The 23897-nt window shown below is 41.1% G+C and overlaps 1 protein-coding gene across 15 annotated transcripts in view; it reads left to right on the top strand.

Moving 5' to 3' along the window:
* Nucleotides 1-23897, top strand: part of LOC130906799 (cilia- and flagella-associated protein 54-like) — a 64387-nt gene that overhangs the window by 19671 nt on the left and 20819 nt on the right. For 12 of the 15 annotated variants that reach the window (XR_009061368.1, XR_009061370.1, XR_009061371.1 and 9 more), the window contains 26 exons: nt 1196-1315; nt 1399-1525; nt 1604-1659; nt 1755-1883; nt 1989-2169; nt 2327-2460; nt 5903-6100; nt 6182-6274; nt 6339-6527; nt 6589-6707; nt 7354-7501; nt 11273-11428; nt 11495-11617; nt 11705-11827; nt 11930-12050; nt 15244-15333; nt 15410-15536; nt 15609-15711; nt 15799-15869; nt 15938-16135; nt 16283-16449; nt 19702-19826; nt 19995-20204; nt 22432-22628; nt 22694-22829; nt 22925-23042. Coding sequence is in view for 11 of the 15 variants with exons in the window: in XM_057821435.1 (XP_057677418.1) it covers nt 1196-1315; nt 1399-1525; nt 1604-1659; nt 1755-1883; nt 1989-2169; nt 2327-2460; nt 5903-6100; nt 6182-6274; nt 6339-6527; nt 6589-6707; nt 7354-7501; nt 11273-11428; nt 11495-11617; nt 11705-11827; nt 11930-12050; nt 15244-15333; nt 15410-15536; nt 15609-15711; nt 15799-15869; nt 15938-16135; nt 16283-16449; nt 19702-19826; nt 19995-20204; nt 22432-22628; nt 22694-22829; nt 22925-23042 (3559 nt within the window). In the remaining 4 variants the exon portion in view is untranslated. The remainder of the gene's footprint in view (nt 1-1195; nt 1316-1398; nt 1526-1603; nt 1660-1754; nt 1884-1988; nt 2170-2326; nt 2461-5902; nt 6101-6181; nt 6275-6338; nt 6528-6588; nt 6708-7353; nt 7502-11272; nt 11429-11494; nt 11618-11704; nt 11828-11929; nt 12051-15243; nt 15334-15409; nt 15537-15608; nt 15712-15798; nt 15870-15937; nt 16136-16282; nt 16450-19701; nt 19827-19994; nt 20205-22431; nt 22629-22693; nt 22830-22924; nt 23043-23897) is intronic. The other 3 variants (XM_057821434.1, XM_057821431.1, XM_057821439.1) reach the window with 3 other exon arrangements.

The raw sequence follows: 23897 nt of genomic DNA, 5'->3' as shown, positions 1-23897 counted from the left end.
CTTTAAAAAGAACTTGTTGTATGTCAAAAAATTTAAAATTTTCTGAGCAGTATTCCAGTCAGTGGAATAGAGAAGAACAGACAGGTAGTTAACTTGTTAGGTGCTTCAGCAGATTTGAACTGCTTACCACAGATGTCGACAAAAGCTTTGCCCCGGGACATAAATTACACATTACATGCAGGTTCTTTCCTTTAATTTCGACAAAATTGAAATAGTGTCTATATCTCCACCTCTTAAAGGACAATTTTTCTTCTGAATCCTCAGCCATCCCGACCCTGTGCATCTGTTTTGCGTGTGTGTGTTTGCCGCACGCGCTGTTCTGGTTTGCTTGTGAAATCACCGGCTCTGATTTGCTTACTACGACACATAACTCTAACCCTCAGCCAATCACAATCACTTCCATCGCATCTCTCGAGGGGCTGCATTCAGGTAGGCTCGTTTCCCGACAAGTAGCGTCACCTTCAAAGCGTCTGCCGTCCTCAAGATGCAAGCAGAATTATTACTGGCTGACAGTGGGAGATGGGAACGAGGCTAGCATCAAGTGTAGCAAACACAGAAACGTTACCAAACTTTGGAAAACATTGTCTAATTGAATGAGCAGGGACAAACAGCTTGGAGTCAGAAGTACGTGCACTATCCTCGAACCGGAACGCACCCCAAGTCTTGGATGACAAATCAACAGCAGAGAGTCGACTCGACACGGCTGGTAGTTTCTTCAATTTATTCAGAGTAAGTAACGCACCGCTTTTGACCGTCAGTAACGGTAACGGCGTTGTAACGGAGGAAAAAGTAATTAGTTAGATTACCCCGTTACTGAAAAAATAACGCTGTTACGTAAAGGTGTTATTTATAACGGCGTTACTCCCAACACTGGTCATGACAGAACATCGCTTCAATGATATCTGGCGCCATCTAGCGTCATGAATGGGTATAATGTCTAGACTGCGAATATAAGAAGACCCCCACCTTTTCAGTCTTATTTCAATGCTAAAAACACCGTCTTATATTCAGCCCAATACGGTATGTATTTAAATGAAAGACCCTGTCGTTTTCACCCGATTATAATCCTCTGAAAAATGGCGTGATTTCCGATCACATGATCGGATCGGGACATCCCTAGTTTATAGTGCATGATATTGATTTTCTAATGCTACGGACAAAGAGCATACATTTTTGTGTACATGTTGTTTTGTAGGAGGCACAGCCAGAAATAGAACTAGTTTGGCATGTTTTACTATTTCTATGGGGTAAGCTGAAATTGGCCATAATGATGGATCAGCTGAAAAACCCGGAATTCACACAAGACCACGACAAGGTAAAACGTTAACAGTGAGTGTGTTTTTATAACATGTATTTTGTGCTAAATGCATGTCTTTATTTCCCTCTATGCCCACAAAGTGGGCGTGGTGCCTATCCATGCAGTGTGAGGTGGCTTTTGCCTGTGACCTGGCAACAGTTGACTGCATAAAGACAGCAGAGATGATCCATAGATTGGTTTTATTGTTGGAGAGTGCAGCGGAACGGAGTAAGGATAATGATCACGCTGTTTTTGTTTAGGATATCTTTACAAATTTATTTAATTTTATATATCTGCTGTTTGTAGTTCCAATGAAAATCAAAACTGGTGGTGAAAAGAAATATACCTTCACTCTGCTGAAGGTATGCCGAATGCATTTTGCATCATGTCAATAACAAGTTTCTAATAATAAAACAGTAAATGCCTAATAGGAGGAACTATTTTTATTTCTTTGCAGGGGTCACGTATAGATCTTCTTCAAAAAGTGTGTACAGTAGTCGAGAACGGTTTCGAGGCTTTGGTCAAGCGTGTGGTCACATTGATGCCCCAAGATGGCGCCGCATCCCCTGACATTACTTACCTATTGGTTTGTACTGAGTTCTTAGAAGTTTGTCATGTTAATTTGAGTTTTACTTTTACAAAAGTTCCTATCTTCAAATTTAAGTGCTGTGATTGTCCGTTCTATTCGAAGAGGGATGATGGAAATGTCAAGAGTGAAATATCTGAGAAGCAAAAGGAAGAAATCGAATCAGACGCTAAAAGGAATCGGTCCAACCAGTCAACCCATACGGCGATGCTCGCGATAGACATTCTTCTTGAACTGGACATTATACATCACAGAGCGTCGCTCAAGTTAATGCAACTAAATGCAGGTGAACCTAATTTAAATTGTAAAAAAAAAAAAAAAAAAAAAAAAATATATATATATATATATATATATATATATATATATATATATATATATATATATATATATAAGATTGCATTTTCTGAAGCTGAAAGTCTTTTTTTTTTTTTTTTTTTTTTTAGTGACAGAATCCGATATCTTGGACAAGATCAAGAAGAATAAAGTATCCAAAGCACTTTTCCTGATCCAGAAGGCTTTGCTGATTAATGATGGATGTCAGTCAAATGATTCTTGTGTTACCAGGAGCCTACTAGAGGTTGTATGCGCAAATTTTCATACAGCACATTTAGCATTTCAGCATAGACTTCACTATCAGTTCACGGGGCACGGGGCTCGGAGCCGATTCATAGGGGGCCTAGTTTCAAAAACGTAAATTTCAAATATTTTCGAAACCAAAGCCGCTAGCGACCTAAATCCAAAACAGGCACCTCCCCTAGGCATACAGTGTATCACAAAAGTGAGTACACCCCTCACATTTCTGGTGATATTTAAGTATATCTTTTCATGGGACAACACTGACAAAATGACACTTTGACATGATGAAAAGTAGTCTCTGTGCAGCTTATTTAATAAAGTTAATTTATTTTCCCCACAAAATAACTCAAAATATAGCCATTAATATCTAAACCCCTGGCAACAAAAGTGAGTACACCGCATGGGAACTACGTACATTAGGCCTGAACGATAATGGAAAAAACTATTGCTGCGATTTTTGGGGGGTTTGCGATATTATATTGCGATTTAAAAAAATATATATACTGGACTGTCTCAGAAAATTAGAATACACAATATTCTAATTTCCTGAGACAGTCCTGTATATATACACAGGACTGTCTCAAAAAATTAGAATATTGTGTATTCTAATTTTCTGAGACAGTCCAGTATATGTTTTTTTTAAAAGACATTTTCACTAGATGACTTGAATAGCTGTTTGGAAAGACTTTGGATGACTCACAATCACCAGTGTACAGTGATCCCTCGTTTTTCACGGTTCATGGGGACCAGAACACGCCGCGATAAGTGAAAAACCGCGAAGTTGCGCACCCTGCCCCGCACATTTTTATTTTTTTGTATGTGTGCTCAATGTATTTATTCAGATTTAGCATAGGAAAGCGATACATATAAGGAATGTTTTTTTCTCACCTTTACCCCAAAGTATGAGTTTAAAAAATGTGTATATATATGGTTTTAACCACTTCAAATGTAATAATTATGATCAGTTTTAAACATAACTATCCAACCAAATCATTTTTGAACAAGAATAAAGTACTGTAGTAGCATTTAATTTATATTAGGGCTGTCAAACGATTAAAATTTTTAATCGAGTTAATTACAGCTTAAAAATTCATTAATCGTAATCAATTGCAATTAATCGCAATTCAAACCATTTATAAAATATGCCATATTTTTCTCTAAATTATTGTTGGAATGGAAAGATAAGACACAAGATGGATATATACATTCAACATACGGTACATAAGGACTGTATTTGTTTATTATAACAATAAATCAACAAGATGGCATTAACATTATTAACATTCTGTTAAAGCGATCCATGGATAGAAAGACTTGTAGTTATTAAAAGAAAAATGTTAGTACAAGTTATAGAAATTTTATATTAAAACCCCTCTTAATGTTTTCGTTTTAATAAAATGTGTGAAATTTTCAATCAAAAAATACACTAGTAGCCCGCCATTGTTGATGTCAATAATTACTTACACAATGCTCATGGGTGCTGAAGCCTATAAAATCAGTCGCACCCAAGCGCCAGCATAGGGCGGCAAAACTCCATAAAACACAGTTAACAAGTGAGCGTTTCACTGTACCGTCATTTAAATCTGTCTGAGCGGGGCATCTGCGTTAATTGTGTCAAATATTTTAACGTGATTAATTTAAAAAATTAATTAATGCCCGTTAACGCGATAATTTTGACAGCCCTAATTTATATATGTCTCAAACTCCACACACACACACATTCATTCCAAAGCGGCTTCCTTGCAGAAACTGTTTAACAAGTTAAACGATGATTGACAGCTGCTGCGCTGTGATGTCCGCTTCTTTGGCAAGATCAAAGATACCAGCATTGTTAACTTTAATAAGCAAGTGCTGCAGTGACTGTGAGGTTCAAAGAGCGTGTGAGGCTCTGCGCAGAGCAGAAAGCAGGGCATATGTGGATTAAAAAAAATAAAAACTATCGCACGTCCTTGCGATGCTACTATCACGCACGCACAGATCGCGATGGCGATGTTTAAACGATATATCGTTCAGGCTTAACGTACATCCCTAAATGTCCAAATTGAGTACTGCTTGTCATTTTCCCTCCAAAATGTCATGTGACACCTCTTCAATCTCTGCAGCAATGCTGACAGCACTCCCATAATGAGTCACATGACAATTTGGAGGGAAAATGACAAGCAGTACTCAATTTGGACATTTAGGGATGTATGTAGTTCCCATGCGGTGTACTCACTTTTGTTGCCAGGGGTTTAGATATTAATGGCTATATTTTTTGTTATTTTGATATTGTTGTCCCATGAAAAGATATACTTAAATATCTGCAGAAATGTGAGGGGTGTACTCACTTTTGTGATACATTGTATATGAGTCTCAAAGAGCAGCGACATCAAAAAATTCAAAGTCGTTTCCTAATATAATCCCCATCCACCCACCCATCCCACCCATCATCTTCTGCTCGCTCCGGGGTCGGGTCGTGGGGGCAGCAGCTTTAGCTGGGAAGCCCAGACTTCCCTCTCCCCAGCCACTTCAACCAGCTCCTCCGGCGGGATCCCAAGGCGTTCCCAGGCCAGCCAAGAAACATAGTCTCTCCAGCGTGTCCTGGGCCTTCCCCGGGGCCTCCCACCGGTGGGACATGCCCGGAATACCTCTCCAGGGAGACGTCCAGGAGGCATCCTAACCAGATGCCCGAGCCACCTCAGCTGGCTCCTCTCAATGCGGAGGAGTAGCAGCTTGACGCCGAGTCCCTCCCGGATGACCGAGTTTCTCACCCTATCTCTAAGGGAGAGCCCGGACACCCTGCGGAGGAAACTCATTTCGGCCGCTTGTATCCTGGATCTTGTCCTTTTGGTCACGACCCACAGCTCGTTCCATAGCAGCAATGTTTGATCGGCAGGTTCGTTTTAAAAGATTACCGGCGAAAACAAGCAGAAATAACATGGATTGTATGCGAGGGTGTGTCTATAATGTCCCACTTCCACGTTACGATGGTGACGTCACGGTCTTAAAATAGCATTGGTGCGTTACGCTATTAATCGTTGCAGCACTTGCACTAGCAACAACTCATTACCTCATCACTATCCATCCTTCACACAGCCGCTGGAAACAGAAATGCCGTTCAATCCGAATGCAGGCGACCGAGTGGTCAGAATTTTACGATACTGTTCGAAGGTCCTCATTGGAAATGCAGGCAAAACATTGCCCTTTTTGTTCACCTGCGCCACTAAAATCGAACAAAACTAAAAGTTCCCTAGTCTTGCTTTAAGTTGTGAAAATACAATATTTACAAAATTTTAAAAATAAACTGTATATTTTATTTTATTTATTCATTTTTTGTGCGTGTGTGTGTGTGGGGGCGGGGGGGTATCCTTCTCGGGATACTTCCCCCTAGGACACCTTGTCTCCCTGTCTGAATATCTTTTGTGAGTACATTTTTATAGTAACATCCTTATCACTTTCTCCAGGAAGCCTGCATTTTAATAGATAAGGCAGCAATAGAAGAAAGAAAACTATACATCGCCAACAACCCAAAGTTTGCTCTTGAAAACAAAGGCAAAATATTGAAGGAGGAAAAAGAAACCCCTCCACCTCGTCCTGTCCTAATCTCACGCACTTACTGTTCCTTAACCTTTGCTCCCGCTCCATACCACATGGAGGAACAAGTGAGGATTTCTCTTATGTACATTTTTCAACACATTTTTGAGCAACGTAATATAAAACAATGAATTTCCCCCTCAATCAAGGTGTGCTGGTACCAATTGTGGGGACGTGCAGCAGAAGGCATCGACCTAAAAGTACGCTTCGGAGACTGTAGCTTAGCAGGAACTGGAAATTTGGTATGCAGTTTATTGCAATTGTCATCTAAGCCCATATCAATGCTGTAAAGTCAAACTGTTGCAGGTACCAGCAATTTGTGGAGAGTGGCAGCTTAAGGCGGACAAGCTAGTACCCAACCAGAAGTATGTTTTCGCCATAGCTGCGTATACCTGCCAAGGGAAGTTACTGGGCAACGCCATTGGAGCGACGACCTTCCCGCTGTTAACATCCATGCCGAAGTCACTGCTTTCGTCGTGGGCTCACCTGGCACAGGTACTATTTGCTTTTCTGGTGCTGCTAAAATGAAGGTAACTTTTTTTGCCTGCAATTTCAGGTGGCATTTCAAACCAACCAATTCGACATTGCAAAGAAAGCATGCAAAGAATTATGGTGCCATTTTACCCTTCCTGACAAAGGGCCCCACAAAACACAGGATCGACTTGGTTCAACAGCGTAAGACCTTCGTAACTACTGTATTTCTCAGACTATAAATCGCTTTTTTTTTTCGTTGTTTGGCCAGGGTGCGACTTATACTCTGGAGTGATACATTATTATATTATTTCTAGGGCTGTCAAAATTATCGCGTTAACGGGCGTTAATTCTTTTTTTTAATTAATCACGTTAAAATATTTGACGCAATTAACGCACTCCCCGCACAGTGTTTGCTTGTGTCACTCATGTGACGTGCTGCGCCCCCCCCTCTTCCTGACGAACCAGTGTGTCGTCTCCAGCCTCATCCCCTGCTGAATGTGTATAATCACCAAGTTCACATTGTCCTTGTAGACAGTCACAACAGTATGTGCTAATCCGTCAATATTCATTCGAAATAGTTCAAAACTTTTATTATTTTTGGAGTAAAGTTTTTTTTAATTTGACCAAAACATTTTTAGTAAACGTTGACTAAAACTAAACGAAATTAGTCTTGAGTTTTCGTCAACAAAAACTAGACGAGACAAACGCATTTTGAGATGACTAAAACATGACTAAGTATTATCGTCCAAAAGACGAAGACGATAATTAAAAGGGCTGCCAAAAACAACACAGAAAAATTGACTCTATTCAAAGTTAATAGTCTCTTTCCACTCTTTTCTCATTAAAGGCTGCATATGAAATATCTGCAATGCTCGTCTCCACTATTGTGTCAGCTGTTCCTCACGTCCATCTTCATCGAGACGGATATCAACATTCAGCAGCAGTCGCTCCAATGTGACTCGGGTAGCATCTGTGGACTCTTTGTCTGGAAACAGGTATGCAACATTTATTTGCTAAATTATTTCACTTTAATGTGAACTGGGTTGTGAATAGGGGTGCTACAACTTACAATTAGAGATGTCGGGTCCGATCACGTCATTTTCAAAGTATCGGAATCGGCAAAAAAATATCGGACATGCCTTTTTTTAATATGTACAGTGGGGAGAACAAGTACACAAGTACACTGCCAATGGGTTTTCCCATTGGCAGTGTATCAAATACTTGTTCTCCCCACTGTATATTTTTTTTTAATTAAATGCTTTTCTAATTGTATTTAACGTTACAGACATAATGTGTTACACTCTTCCAGAGTCTTTAGTTTAAGCTTAAGGTAGGGTTATCAAATTTATCGCGTTAACGGCGAAAACCCATTGGCAGTGTATCAAATACTTGTTCTCCCCACTGTATATTTTTTTTAATTAAATGCTTTTCTAATTGTATTTAACGTTACAGACATAATGTGTTACACTCTTCCAGAGTCTTTAGTTTAAGCTTAAGGTAGGGTTATCAAATTTATCGCGTTAACGGCGAGAATTAATATTTTTTTACATTTATCACGTTACAATATTTAACGCGATTAACGCATGCTCTGCATTACCCACTCACGCATTGTCGCGTTCAAATCTACAATGGCGCCGATTTACCCATAGAGTATATAGAGCTAAAAGCCAGCGTAAAATGAGTAGAATGAATTTTGGCAGCCTTTGGAGCCTTTTTTTTTTAAATGGCTTAAGCCTTACAATCCCTCTCCCAACGACTAGAATAATCGTGGGAAGCAATGTGGGGAAGAAGGGTAGTAGTTGATCTTTTTCTTAACACCCTATGATCTTTCCCAACGCAGAGAAAATACAGTTGTGGTCAAAAGTTTACATACACTTGTGAAGAACATAATGTCATGGCTCTCTTGAGTTTCCAGTTATTTCTACAACTCTGATTTTTCTCTGATAGAGTGATTGGAACAGATACTTCTTTGTCACAAAAAACATTCATGAAGTTTGGTTCTTTTATGACTTTATTATGGGTGAACAGAAAAAAGTGATCAAATCTGCTGGGTCAAAAATATACATACAGCAGCGCTAATATTAGGTAACATGTCCCTTGGCCATTTTCACTTCAATTAGGCGCTTTTGGTAGCCATCCACAAGCTTCTGGCAAGCTTCTGGTTGAATCTTTGACCACTGCTCTTGACAGAATTGGTGCAGTTCAGTTAAATTTGATGGCTTTCTGACATGGACTTGTTTCTTCAGCATTGTCCACAAGTTCTCAATGGGGCTTAAGTCAGGACTTTGGGAAGGCCATTTGAAAACCTTAATTCTAGCCTGATTCAGCCATTCCATTACCACTTTTGATGTGTGTTTGGGCTCATTGTCCTGTTGGAACACCCAACTGCGCCCAAGACCCAATATTCGGGCTGATGACGTTAGGTTATCTTAAAGAATTTGAAGGTAATCCTCCTTCTTCATTATCCCATTTACTCTCTGTAAAGCACCAGTTCCATTGGCAGCAAAACAGCCCCACAGCATAATACTACCACTACCGTGCTTGACGGTAGGCATGGTGTACTTGGGGTTAAAGGCCTCACCTTTTCTCCTCCAAACATATTGCTGGGCATTGTGGCCAAACAGCTCGATTTTTGTTTCGTCTGACCACAGAACTTTCCTCCAGAAGGTCTTATCTTTGTCCATGTGATCAGCAGGAAACTTCAGTCGAGCCTTAAGGTGCCGCTTTTGGAGCAAGGGCTTCCTTCTTGCACGGCAGCCTCTCAGTCCATGGAGATGCAAAACACGCTTGACTGTGGACACTGACACCTGTGTTCCAGCAGCTTCTAATTCTTGGCAGATCTGCTTTTTAGTGTTTCTCAGTTGAATCTTCACCCTCCCGACCAATTTTCTCTCAGCAGCAGGTGATAGCTTGCGTTTTCTTCCTGATCGTGACAGTGACAAAACAGTGCCATGCACTTTATACTTACAAACAATTGTTTGCACTGTTGCTCTTGGGACCTGCAGCTGCTTTGAAATGGCTCCAAGTGACTTTCCTGACTTCTTCAAGTCAATGATTCGCTTTTTCAGATCCATGTATGTTTATTTTTGACCCAGCAGATTTGATCACTTTTTCTGTTAACCCATAATAAAGTCATAAAAGAACCAAACTTCATGAATGTTTTTTGTGACAAAGAAGTATCTGCTCCAATCACTGTATCGGAGAAAAATCAGAGTTGTAGAAATAACTGGAAACTCAAGAGAGCCATGACATTATGTTCTTCACAAGTGTATGTAAACTTTTGACCACAACTGTATATCAATTGGTACCATGACGCACAGTCACTGTTGCACTTCCCATCATGCATTTGGGCAGCAGTTAAATGGCTACAATATCATTTACTGAAAGCTCAACAAATACACAAGATGGCAATATTTAGTCACAATATACAAAGTCACATTTATCCTTTAAGAATTACAAGTCTTTTTATCCGTGGATCACTCTCACAGAAAGAATGTTAATAATGTAAATGCCAGCTTGAGGATTTATTGTCAAAATAAACAAATACAGTACTTATGTACTGTATGTTGAATGTATATATTCGTCCGAGTTGTATTCATTTTTTTCTTAATGCATTGCCAAAATGTATATGATCGGGAAAAATTATCGGGAATGATTGGAATTGAATCGGGCGCAAAAAAAAGCAATCGGAATCAGGAAATATCGGGATCGGCAGATACTCAAACTAAAACGATCGGGATCGGATCGGGAGCAAAAAAAAACATGATCGGAACAACCCTACTTACAATATATCGAAAAGGTGATATGTCGCTATACTTTGTAGCCCAAAAGGTTATCGATATGCTCCCACCAAGAATCCATATATCCATGGGGCAGCATCCTACCGGTTCAAATAGATCTGACATATACTCGTTGTACTGCCCAAAACAGGGCGTTTCCTTTGTGCACTGCCCGACAGCCAGCTAACATTGAATGCACCTCCATAAACCACAAGGCTTTGTCTTTTCTTGTTTTTATGTGAGGACACCCGTCTTAATATTGTGAAACTACAACACAAAAAACATACACAAATTCAACACTCAATATACAGCAAACTGCACTATACACTTATATATACAACTATATACAGTTAGCACAACTTGCTTGAGCTATTAGCCATTGGCTAGCCTCTACAACACAATACAACTTAATAGGTTTTGTACATGTGACCCTTCACCACCTAGGTATACATACACTGCCCACCCATATGTTGTTATACACATAAAATACTTACAGACATATATTTCCGAGGCAGAAACGCAACCGAAAGCACTCACGAGTGTCAATGATACCGCTAGACACCACACTGTGAAAGTGAATGAGCTTATGACCAAAACTGTGACAAAAAAATGGGTGCAGCGAATTATCCTGACCAACAGGTGGCAGCAACGTACCGCAAATGGTCAACTGATGGCCCATATTACTGCAGAAAGTCAGCACACTGGTCATAAACTCAATCTAATTCACAGCAGAAGGATGAAAAGAGTTTGTTTTTCTGTTCATTAGTTGTTTTATAGAATATCCTACAATGATTTCCCGATAATTTTTGTATCATGAGATCATCGTTATCGCGAGCCTTATATAGCAAATCGTGCCGAATCATGAGGTACCCAGAGCTTCCTACCCCTAGTTCTGAACATTTATAATTCAGTATTTTCAGTTGAAAAACTTACTTTTAGTTCCATGTACATTTAACATAAGCATATTTGCATTTATGGCGCATACAGGAAGCCCGACTAGCTGAATGTGGACGATTGCTGGTAGCCATGGACTTGGCCATGTGGTTGAATGACAGCAGTTCTGCCGTTCAAGCAGTTATTAGCTGTTATGGTCTCTTGGTTCCGTTTATCTTTCATCAGATCCCTTGTGATCCTGCAATCAAGGTAAAAACTTGATTTAGTATCCAATACGTAACATTCTTAAGCAATATCATGTGTTTCAATTTTTAGTTGCTGACTAAATGCTTGAACGTACTAAAAGAGAACGAGGCTCACCTCAAACAAAAATGGTCCAGAAACACAGTGGAGACCCTCATGCATATGATTGCCTGCATCACCAACTATCTGTCCAAGGTGAAGTGAATTTTTCTTAAAGGACTACAAGAAATGCAAATAATGTTTTGTCTTTTGAGTGTATTTTACGCATTGATGATCGTCCAGGCATTGCGTGCCCTGAAGGAGCATCACAAGGCCTCCGTGGTGATAGAATGCGGTCGTGCTCTACTTCATGACATCTTTGAAGCCCAAGAGCGGCTCATTAGACTTGCTTGCAAACGCTTTTCGGTAAAAATGAGTGCTAATTTTACCCCCTTATTCGTTTTGGTTCTTCAACTTAATTTTGGTATTTCAAAATCCGTTCAGAGTGTTGTCTATGTGCGTTCCTAGACAAAGACGGAAGATCCAGCTGCAGTAAGGGAAGAAATGAAAAAATGTGTTAAATTGAAGGCACATTACATGAAGTTCAAGGAGGTGATTACAGCTGAAGAAGATCCTGACATAGTAAAGGGTAAATACAAATACAGTGCCCTCTATAATTATTGGCACCCCTGGTTAAGATGTGTTTTTTAGCTTCTAATAATTTTTTAAATTCAAATAATGTGGGACCTTAATGGAAAAAAGAGAAAATCCAACCTTCAATACAAGTGCATTTATTCAGTGGGGAAAAAGTCCCACATAAAGAAATAATTATTTGACATCAAATAATGTGTGTCACAACTATTAGCACCCCTGGTGTTAATACTTTGTACAACCCCCTTTTGCCAACAAAACAAGGTCTGGGGACTGAGATGGCCATGGGAGGAGCTTGATTTTGTGTCTGGTGAACCATTTTTGTGTAGATTTGGCTATATGTTTAGGGTCATTGTCTTGCTGAAAGACCCAGTGACGACCCATCTTCGGTTTTCGGGCAGAGGGCAACAGATTTTGATTTAAAATGTCCTGGTATTTCAAAGCATTCATTATGGCATGCACCCTAACAAGGTTCCCGAGGCCTTTGGAAGCGAAACAGCCCCACAGCATCACTGACCCACCCCCATACTTCACAGTGGGTATGAGGTGCTTTTCAGCATGCGCATCTTTAGTGGCACGCCAGACCCACTTAGAGTGTTTGGTTCCAAAAAGCTCAATCTTGGTCTCATCTGACCAAAGCACACGGTCCCAGTTGAAGCCTGGGACTCTAAGGCTACGTTCATACTACAGGTCTTAATGCACGAATCCGATTTTTTCGTGTTTTTCCGACTCGAGTGAGGCATTAACTTGACGGTCTGAACGTGACAAGTCGCATAGAACTGGACCATTTCAAATCCGATCTGGGTCACTTTCGTATGTGGTTCAAATCCGATCTGGGCCACATTTTTCCAGACTGTCGTGGCGGTCTGTACTGTCCAGTCTCTCAAATCGGAATTCATGCAGCAATTACGGCATCAAAAAGCGAGAGAGACTCTGTGGTAGCGGTGCAGCTGTGCGTTATTAGCGCCTAGCTTGCCTTGAACGCGGCTTTTTAGGAAGGGTCGGACTTGACAACAGTCATAAAAAAAAATAAAAATGGGTTGCTGATAAGCCTGAGAATGATGCTCCATATAAGCAATATTTCAACATTGGTTACACGGCCGAGAGTTGGGGCAAACTGCCCGTATGTGTGTGTGACATGCACGGAGAGTGCGTGCATGCATGCTATCGATCCATATACTTTAAATATAAACCTAAACTGGGATTATTTTTGCTGGTTTTTGTGTCCTCTTTTTAAAAAGCAAAATATGATATCCCTGGAATGACGGATGACAGCCAGCATGTGTGGTCTTTTGTTTTGATGCTTCTGCGCATGCGCGTCGTCTTGCTCAGCGCGTGTCGGACTGCGAATTAGTGCGCATGCGTAGTACTTGAAAGGTCTCAATGGACAAAGGCAGCCTGAACGGGCACGCCAAAAAAACAGACATGACAAAAAAATCGGATTAGTGCATTAAGACCTGTAGTATGAACGTAGCCTAAGTGGGTCTGGCGGCTGTTTTCACTTCCAAAGGCCTGGCCTGTATCTGTTCTGCCTTCTGGATAGGCTAAAAATCAGATTTTGGCTGCCAATCTGAACAAGGCCTAGGATAAATATACAAAATGAAGTCAATTGAATCATTCGATCCCCTCCAATTGATGCCATCATAAGACGTGTAATTGTATTGTTCGCTTTGAAATCAATGGAAAAGGTCAAGTAAGAAGTATAACATAAAAAGAACCCCTATTTTAATTAGATACTAATACAGTGGGGCAAATAAGTATTTAGTCAACCACTAATTGTGCAAGTTCTCCCACTTTAAAATATTAGAGAGACCTGTAATTGTCAGCATGGGTAAACCTCAACCATGAGAGTCAGAATGTAGAAAAAAAAACAGAAAATCCCATTGTTTGATTTTTATTTGCAAATCATGGTGGAAAATAAGTATTTGGTCAATACCAAAAGTTCATCTCAATACTTTGTTATGTACCCTTTGTTGGCAATAACGGAGGCCAAACCTTTTCTGTAACTCTTCACAAGCTTTTCACACACCGTTGCTGGTATTTTGACCCATTCCTCCATGCATATCTCCTCTAGAACAGTGATGTTTTAGGGCTGTCGTTGGGCAACACGGACTTTCAACTCCCTCCACAGATTTTCTATTGGGTTGAAGTCTGGAGACTGGCTAGGCCACTCCAGGCCCTTGAAATGCTTCTTACGAAGCCATTCCTTTGTTGCCCTGGCTGTGTATTTGGGATCATTGTCATGCTAAAAGACCCAGCCACGTCTCATCTTCAATGCCCTTGCTGATGGAAGGAGATTTTCCCTCAAAAGCTCTCGATACATGGCCCCATTCATTGTTTCCTTTACACAGATCAGTCGTCCTGGTCCCTATGCAGAAAAACAGCCCTAAAGCATGATGTTTCCACCCCCATGCTTCACAGTGGGTATGGTGCAATTCAGTATTCTTTTTCCTCCAAACACGAGTCTGTGTTTCTACCAAAAAGTTCTATTTTGGTTTCATCTGACCATAACACATTCTCCCAGTCCTCTTCTGCATCATCTAAATGCTCTCTAACGAACCGCAGACGGGCCTGGACCTGTACTTTCTTCAGCAGGGGGACACGCCTGGCAGTGCAGGATTTGAGTCCCTGGCGGCGCATTGTGTTACTGATAGTAACCTTTGTTACTGTGGTCCCAGCTCTCTGTAGGTCATTCACTAGATCCCCAGTGTGGTCCTGGGATTTTTTGCTCACCGTTCTTGTTATCATTTTGACGCCACGGGGTGAGGAGGGAGTTGAAAGTCCGTGTTGCCCAACGACATCCCCAAAACATCACTGCTTTAGAGGAGATCTGCATGGAGGAATGGGCCAAAATACCAGCAACAGTGTTTGAAAAGCTTGTGAAGAGTTACAGAAAACGTTTGGCCTCTGTTATTGTCAACAAAGGGTACATAACAAAGTATTGAGATGAACTTTTGATATTGACCAAATACTTATTTTCCACCATGATTTGCAAAAAAAATTCTTTAAAAATCAAACAATGTGATTTTCTGGGTTTTTTTTCCACAGTCTCTCATGGTTGAGGTTTACCCACGTTGACAATTACAGGTCTCTCTAATATTTTAAAGTTGGAGAACTTGCACAATTAGTTGTTGAATAAATACTTATTTGCCCCGCTGTACGATCCACTACTCATGTTTTTTTTTTTTTAGAGAGTTCACCCTCCTTGAGTGGTTCTGAAGATGTAGCCACACTGCGTGAGCGGATCATCACTGGTACTCTCCAGCATGCTTATCGAATTGGCAAGTAACACTTATCATACAGTATTCTCTTTGAAATGGACAATTCCTTCAGCATGCACGTATATTTTCATAATAGTGATGCAACTCGGCAGCCATTCGAATTTCATGGAGATCTCATCACTATTACTTCAGCGAGCCTTGGAAGAAGGAGACCCGGATCACGTAGTACAATGGGGTCAAACCATATTCGGATTTCTCGCGAGGTATGAATGCAAACCATAGGAAAGGCTAATAATGACAGACTAACATTTTACAAATGCTTGTGTCTTTACCAGAAGAGATGACGAAATGATCATGCCCACCAAATACACAGAACGAAACACTCAATATTCTGATAAAGAAGCTGAATCCTGTTCGACAGAAAGTCAAACTTCACAGGTAAAAGAACACATAAATAAAAGAAAAATAAATTCAGCAATAAACAAGAAAACGGATCAAATTATTAATGAATGGCTTCTTTTGCAGAAGACGACAAAAATGACAAAGAAACGAAAGAAACTCAGACGTGGCGCACTTCTGACAGCGAGGACTGTCAGGTAGACAATGTAGGTGAACTGTAATTGGATTGAAGTCATCTCAATCTTGTTCTACCTTTATTTCTTAGGGAGCTAAAAGCTGTAGAGAGGCTGTTGACCTGCATGAATTCTGTAGTGGAACGACACAACAGGCGTCTTCAGTTGAGGAAGAGGTGCTCTGAGGAGAGAGTGTGGCGGTGTCAGATCAATTACAGCATCGCCCTGGCACATCTTACACTGTTCGGACAGAGCCTACAGCCTTTGTATGAAGCGTCCCTGCAACCCAGGTTCAAACAAACCTCATAGAGGACTTTGCTACTTACCTGGAATTACCGTAAACCTATATTAGCTACCAAAATGTGAACTAACTGTGAAATATGAGTTCATTGAACTGCACACAGAGTGCAAACTGAATAATGTTCTGTATTGTTCAGATACAGCCACTTAAATCCCTCCCTGTTCTTTCTGGCTAACTCTGGTGTCATGGTGAAGAAGAACTTAGAAGAACAGCTAACCGCCATATGCAAAGTTAGTTCAGAGAGTGACTCATCACGCACTGATCTGTCAGATGACGCATCCAGCAAAGAGTGCGATAAAAACGGTAGGTGATGAAGGGTAATGGTATTTTTGCTAACATGCTAATTAGGGTTGTTCCGATCATGTTTTTTTGCTCCCGATCCGATCCCGATCATTTTAGTTTGAGTATCTTCTGATCCCGATATTTCCCGATCCGATTCAATTCCAATCATTTCCGATAATTTTTCCCGATCATATACGTTTTGGCAATGCATTAAGAAAAAAATGAATAAAACTCGGAGGAATATATACATTCAACATACAGTACATAAGTACTGTATTTGTTTATTATGACAATAAATCCTCAAGATGGCATTTACATTATTAACATTCTTTCTGTGAGAGGGATCCACGGATAGAAAGACTTGTAATTCTTAAAGGATAAATGTGACTTTGTATATTGTGACTAAATATTGCCATCTAGTGTATTTGTTGAGCTTTCAGTAAATGATACTGGAGCCATTTAACTGTTCTGCCAAATGCATGATGGGAAGTGCAACCACGACTGTGCGTAGTGGTACCAATTGATATATCTTCTCTGCGTTGGGAAATAACATAGGGTGTTAAGAAAAAAATCAATTACTACCTTTCTTCCCCACATTGCTTCCCACGATATTTCTAATCGTAGGGAGAGGGATTGTAAGGCTTTAGCTAATTTAAAAAAAAAGGCTCCAAAGGCTGCCAAAATTCACTCTACTCATTTTACGCTTCCTTTTAGCTCTATATATAGGTAAAACGGCGCCATTACAGATTGAACGTTACAATGCGTGATTGGGTCGTGCAGCGCATGCGTTAATTGCGTTAAATGTTTTAATGTGATACATTTAAAAAAAAAAAAAAAATACCGCCGTTAACGGGATAAATTTGATAACCCTACCTTAAGCCTAAACTAAAGACTAAAGACTCTGGATGAGTGTAACATATTATGTCAGTAACGTTAAATACAATTACAAAACGATTTAATTAAAAAATCTATATATATTAAAAAAAAGGCATGTCCGATATTTTTTTGCCGATTCCGATACTTTGAAAATGACGTGATCGGACCCAATCGACATCGCTAATGCTAATCAATAATCGCACTGAAGGAATCTGACCTTCTAGCCAGACTGCCGGAATCGCGCCAGCTGAACCACCGGACCCACGCTGGCGCAGCTCCAACGGCCCGGCAATCCAGCCACAAGGCCAAACTCTGGGCATTCACCTTAGTCTTAACCCTTTGTACTGACTACTTTTTGAAAGGTTTAAAGAAGGCTCACCGAAAACAAGTTGACAATTTATTCAGGTCGACAGTGATCAAAACGGCAAGGCGAAACAGACTCAGGCGAGGAGGCAAACTCGTTCCAAGGTCACCATATCAGAAGTCAACAGAAGGTTTCAGAGAAAAATGAAAAAGCTTAGTAAACATTCAGTCGTTTGAAGGCTCTCGCGGGGCAGGCCGTGGGCATGAAGAAGGGTGTGTTTGGGTTTATTGTCTGTTTGTGGATTGGACAGGAGGACTCGGGAGTTGCCGTTGTCCGGGCAGCGAGGGTTGTGGATTTTGCCACCTCAGTGTCAAAGAGCTCTTGGAGTCTCGTCAGTCATGTTATCAGTTGGATTTCGCGCGTTCTCCGGTGCTCCTTGTGTTGGGACAGAGCGTCCCGCCGGGAGAATTTACTGTGAGAGTTGGTGCGTAAATCTTGCTCATGACGCACACAGTGGGCTTCCGTGATAAGAAGGCGTTGTGTATCTTTTATTCCTATATTCTGCTTGTTTTCCTTAAACTATGATGTGCTATTTATTTTATATTTGGTGTGTTAGAGTAATACAAGCAGTTAGACGGTGCCTACGAGATAAGGTACGATCTCCTTCAGTAGACATGCCTGCTTCTATTGTTTTAGTACAAAGTAAAGATATTAAACCGTAGTGTAGCCAACAATAAAACTTCGACTTTAAAAACTTCTCAGGTCAATTTCTACCTGTTGCGTTTGTGTGCGGTTGTGTTTGTCTGCGGCAATCAGACAGAGGTAATCACTAAGGCTCTCATGAGAATGCACAAATTAATCGCGCGAAAACGTGTCAGTCGTCATCATAAAAATACAGGTGGTATGTACGTCCCACTGTCCGTCCGTCCGTCCGTCCATCCATCCATCCATCCATCTACCGCTTAATCCAGGGTCGGGTCGCGGGGGCAGCAGCTTTAGCAGCAAAAACCAGACTTCCCTCTCCCCAGCCACTTCAACCAGCAGGCCAGCCAAGAAACATAGTCTCTCTAGTGTGTCCTGGGTTGTCCCCGGGGCCTCCCGCCAGGGGAACATGCCTGTAACACCTCTCCAGGGAGGCGTCCAGGAGGCATCCGATCCAGATGCCCAAACCACCTCAGTTGGCTCCTCTAAATGTGGAGGAGTAGCGACTTGACCCTGAGTCCCTCCCGGATGACCGAGCTTCTCACCATATCTCTAAGGGAGAGACCAGGCACCCTCCGGAGGAAACTCATTTCGGCCGCTTGTATCCGGGATCTTGTTCTTTCGGTCTCGGCCCACAGGTCGTGACCATATGTGAGGGTAGGAACGTAGATCAACTGGTAAATTGAGAGCTTCGCCTTTTAACTCAGCTCCTTCTTTACCACAACGGACCAGTACAGAGTCCACATGACTGCGGGTGCTAAACCGATCCGCCTGTCGAACTCCCGCTCCGTCCTGCCTTCACTCGTGAACAAGACTCCCAAGATACTTGAACTCCTCGACTTGAGGGCACGCCACCCCTTTCCGACTGAAGACCATGGTCTCGGATTTGGAGGTGCTGATCTTCATCCCAACCAGTTCACACTCGGCTGCGAGCCACTCCAGTGAGAGTTGGAGATCATGGCTAGATGAAGCCAACACACCACATCTTCTGCAAAAAACAGAGATGCAATGCTGAGGCCACCAAACCGGACACACTCAACACTTTGGCTGTGCCAAGAAATTATGCCCATTAAAGTTATAAACAGAATCTGTGACATCAGGCAACCTTGGTTGAGTCCAACGCTCACCGGGAACGAATCCGCCTTACCACCGGTAATGCGGACTAGACTTTGGCACCGGTCGTACAGGGGCCAAACAGTCCTGACCAAGAGGCTACTCAAAGAGGACGTTGTTTGAGCTTTTCTTCAGACTATCAAAGTTAGTGTTCTTGGAGTCAGATAATGGTTACCAAAACATAAATGTGCAGCATTGGGCGAAGTCCAATAGTGAGAAAATAAAGTGGGGGAAAAAATGCAAAAAGCAGACTAATTGCCTCTGCTTTCTTCTTATAGAAGATACTTCAGACACTGGGGATAGCTGCGAGGATGGGGAAGACCAGCCTGAAAAACCAGAGGTGCCCAAAAACATACCATTGGACAAACTGGAGAAAGCTGCTTTACATCTACGCAGGGCCATGGTACAGTTTGTTAACCTAAGCCATGGAAAACTTTTAAGCTCAAAGGCCACAATAAGAATCTGACAATTTCATGATGACTGAGTATAACTTCAATATACAGTACTGAAATACCATATTAGTACGACCATTTTTTTTGTGGTGTGCATGAATTTATTTTTCGTTTTTTAGGTTTTGGCCCACCGTGGAGGTCACTGGACAAATTTGCAGAAAGTGTGTCACACAGTGTGGGAAGAAAGCAACAGAATTATTGCATTAGAGCAGACTGCTTCTCAGTTTCAACCGCCCTTCCTGGTTACATCAAACGAGTTGCACAATATCTTTACCCCTCTGTTAATACTCGCAACTGATCTTATCATGGATATGATGAGCAGACTGGGAGTAAGTGTTATAAATACCGTGCTGGCCAAAAGTATTGGCACCCCTGCAATTCTGTCAGATAATGCTCAATTTCTCCCAGAAAATGATTGCAATTACAAATGCTTTGGTAGTAATTTCTTCATTTATGTTCCTGGCAATGAAAAAACACAAACGAGAATGAAAAAAAATGTTTAAATCATGATTAATTTACACAAAACTCTGAAAATTGGGCCGGACAAAAGTATTGGCACCCTCAGCCTAATACTTGGTAGCACAACCTTTAGACAAAATAACTGCGAACAACCGCTTCCGTTCTTCATCAATGAGTTTCTTACAATACTCTGCTGGAGGTTTGGACCATTCTTCTTTGGGCAGCTGCTCTAGGTCTCTGAGATTTGCAGGGTCCCTTCTCCAAACTGCCATTCTCAGATCCCTCCACAGGTGTTCCATGGGATTCAGGTCTGGACTCATTGCTGGCCACTTAAGAAGTCTCCAGTGCTTTCTCACCAGTGCTTTTTGAAGTGTGTTTTGGTCATTGTCCTGTTGGAAGACCCTTGACCTCTGAAGGAGACCCTGCTTTCTCACGCTGGGCTCTACATTATGCTGCAAAATTTGTTGGTAGTCTCCAGACTTCATAATACCATGCATACGGTCAAGCAGTCCAGTGCCAAAGGTAGCAAAGCAACCCCAAAACATCAGGGAACCTCCGCCATGTTTGACTGTGGGGACCGTGTTCTTTTCTTTGAAGGCCTCTTTTTTTTTTTTTTCCTGTAAACTTTATGTTGATGCCTTTACCCAAAAAGCTCTACTTTTGTCTCATCTGACCATAGAACATTCTTCCTAAACGTTTTAGGCTTTCTCGGGGAAGTTTTGGCAAACTCCAGTCTGGTGATTATGTCTCTGTGTCAGAAGTGGGGTCTTCCTGGGTATCCTACCATAGAGTCCCTTTTCATTGAGACGCCGAGGGATAGTACGGGTTGAAACTGTTATACCCTCGGACTGCAGGACAGCTTGAACTTGTCCGATATTAGTCGAGGTTCTTTATCCACCACCCGCACAATCTTTCGTTGAAATCTCTCGTCAATATTGCTTTTCCGTCCACATCTAGGTAGGTTAGCCACAGTGCCATGGACTTTACACTTATTGATGATACTGCGCACAGTAGACACAGGAGCATTCAGGTCTTTAGAGATGGACTTGTAGCCTTGAGATTGCCCATGCTTCCTCAAAATTTTGCTTCTGAAGTCCTCAGACAGTTCTTTGGTCTTATTTCTATTCTCCATGCTCAATGTGGTACACACAAGGACATAGGACAGAGGTTGAGTCAACTTTAATCCATTTTAACTGGCTGCAAGTCTGATTTAGTTATTGCCACCACCTGTTGTTAACATCACGATTTTTCAAAGAGTGCCAATACTTTGTTCTAGCCCATTTTTTTAATTTATTTTTTTTAATAAATAATGATGATTTATTCATTTTATTTTATTTTTATCATTCTCGTTTGTTTTTTCATTGCAAGCAAAATACCGTATTGGCAAGAATATAAGACGGCCCTGATTATAAGAGACCCCATCTTTTTCAAGACTCAAGTTTGAAAAAAGATTTGTTGAACACTAAATTAATTTTTATACAGAAAATAATTACAGTGCATCCGAAAAAAAATGATTATAACAATATATTTGAGAGAAAAAGCATGTTATTTTGCCTCATTCAAATCTTAATATCTGAACATTTAAATATGTCAACTAAAGTGCAATCACATTCGTAAATAAACTAATCTATTGTGATAAAACAACAAAATTGCAATAACTGCATTAACCATCAAAGTGAAGTCTAACTGTAACTGTAGTCTTGAAACAAATCTGAATAAGGAAAAACATTGCAATAAAATAATGCAAACTGGTTAAACTAGAAAGAGTAGCTGAGATCTGTCATGACAGAACATCGCTTCAATGATATCTGGCGCCGTCTAGCGTCCTGAATGGGTATAATGTCTAAACCGCGAATATAAGACGACACCCTCTTTTTCAGTGTTATTTCAATGCAAAAAATACCGTCTTATATTCGGGCCAATACGGTAAATTAAGATATTACTACCAAAGCTTTTGTAACTGCAATAATTTTCTGGAAGGAGTTGAGCATTATCTGACAGAATTGCAGGGTTGCCATTACTTTTGGCTAGCACTGTATATATTTAGTACATGTTACTGTACATGTACTAACCCTAACCCTCCGTTGCTACCTCAAGCTTTGGCGTTTGTACGAGCGCGTAACAGAAGAGGAACAACAGTTCAGTCTCTGTTTCTCAGCCCCAATGGATGACTGCACCCAAGTGAACATGCGGTTTGTCCACGATTTGGTGTTGCGCACCCTGGAATTGCTCCACAACACAGGGAAATGGGAACGCTTGGCACACTTTGCACTCATTTTCAACTCACATACCCGGTAAAATATATATCAGTGGCAGATGTAGATGTGTCATTTAAAAAACAATACTTATGTCATCGTAGAGAACGATACGCCATGACAGTAACCCCCCTCCTGGCCTTGGCCCAGAGGAAGCTCCTTGAAAGAATTTGTGCTAATGGAGTTGCAAAGGTCCCACAACCACACCATATTAAGACTCAGTGGACCACTGGCAAGGAGGTAACATAGTCTCGGCATCTCATTCAGGAAGTGTTGCTTTCAACGCATCCTGTGTGTGTGCGCGTGTGTGTGTATTTGACCTTTTTATATTTTAGGTAACATACAAAAATTACGCAGGCTGCCAGCTTTTTAGTGGTTGGTTACCTCAGTCTGCCGACCAGGCGTCATGCACAGTGGCCAACTGTAAGCCGACTGAAGAAACTGAGCTCATAGGTTAGAATACAAGCTTTAGCTCCAGAAATATTTTATTGTGAATGTTGTTACTGTACTTCAGTACATTTTTGTATATCTGTACTTTGCTTGAGTACAAGTATGAAGTGGTACATTTTACTTCACTTCATTTTACAGCAGGTACAGTGGGGTAAATAAGTATTTAGTCAGCCACTAATTGTGCAACTTCTCCCACTTGAAAATATTAGAGAAGCCTGTAATTAGCAACATGGGTAAACCTCAACCATGAGAGACTGAATGTGGGAAAAAAAAACAGAAAATCACATCGTTTGATTTTTAAAGAATTTATTTGCAAATAATGGTGGAAAATAAGTATTTGGTCTATACCAAAAGTTAATCTCAATACTTTGTTATGTACCCTTTGTTGGCAATAACGGAGACCAAACGTTTTCTGTAACTCTTCACAAGCTTTTCACACACTGTTGCTGGTATTTTGGCCCATTTCTCCATGCAGATCTCCTCTAGAGCAGTGATGTTTTGGGGCTGTCGTTGGGCAACACGCACTTTCAACTCCCTCCACAGATTTTCTATGGGGTTGAGATCTGGAGACTGGCTAGGCCACTCCAGGACCTTGAAATGCTTCTTACGAAGCCACTCCTTTGTTGCCCTGGCTGTGTATTTGGGATCATTGTCATGCTGAAAGACCCAGCCACGTCTCATCTTCAATGCCCTTGCTGATGGAAAGAGATTTTCACTCAAAATCTCTCGATACATGGCCCCATTCATTCTCTCCTTTACACAGATCAGTCGTCCTGGTCCCTTTGCAGAAAAACAGCCCCAAAGCATGATGTTTCCACCCCCATGCTTCACAGTGGGTATGGTGCTCTTCGGATTCAA

Source organism: Corythoichthys intestinalis, chromosome 18, assembly GCF_030265065.1.
Source record: "Corythoichthys intestinalis isolate RoL2023-P3 chromosome 18, ASM3026506v1, whole genome shotgun sequence".
NCBI classification, from domain to species: domain Eukaryota; kingdom Metazoa; phylum Chordata; class Actinopteri; order Syngnathiformes; family Syngnathidae; genus Corythoichthys; species Corythoichthys intestinalis.
This window is presented reverse-complemented; position numbering and strand designations above follow the sequence as displayed.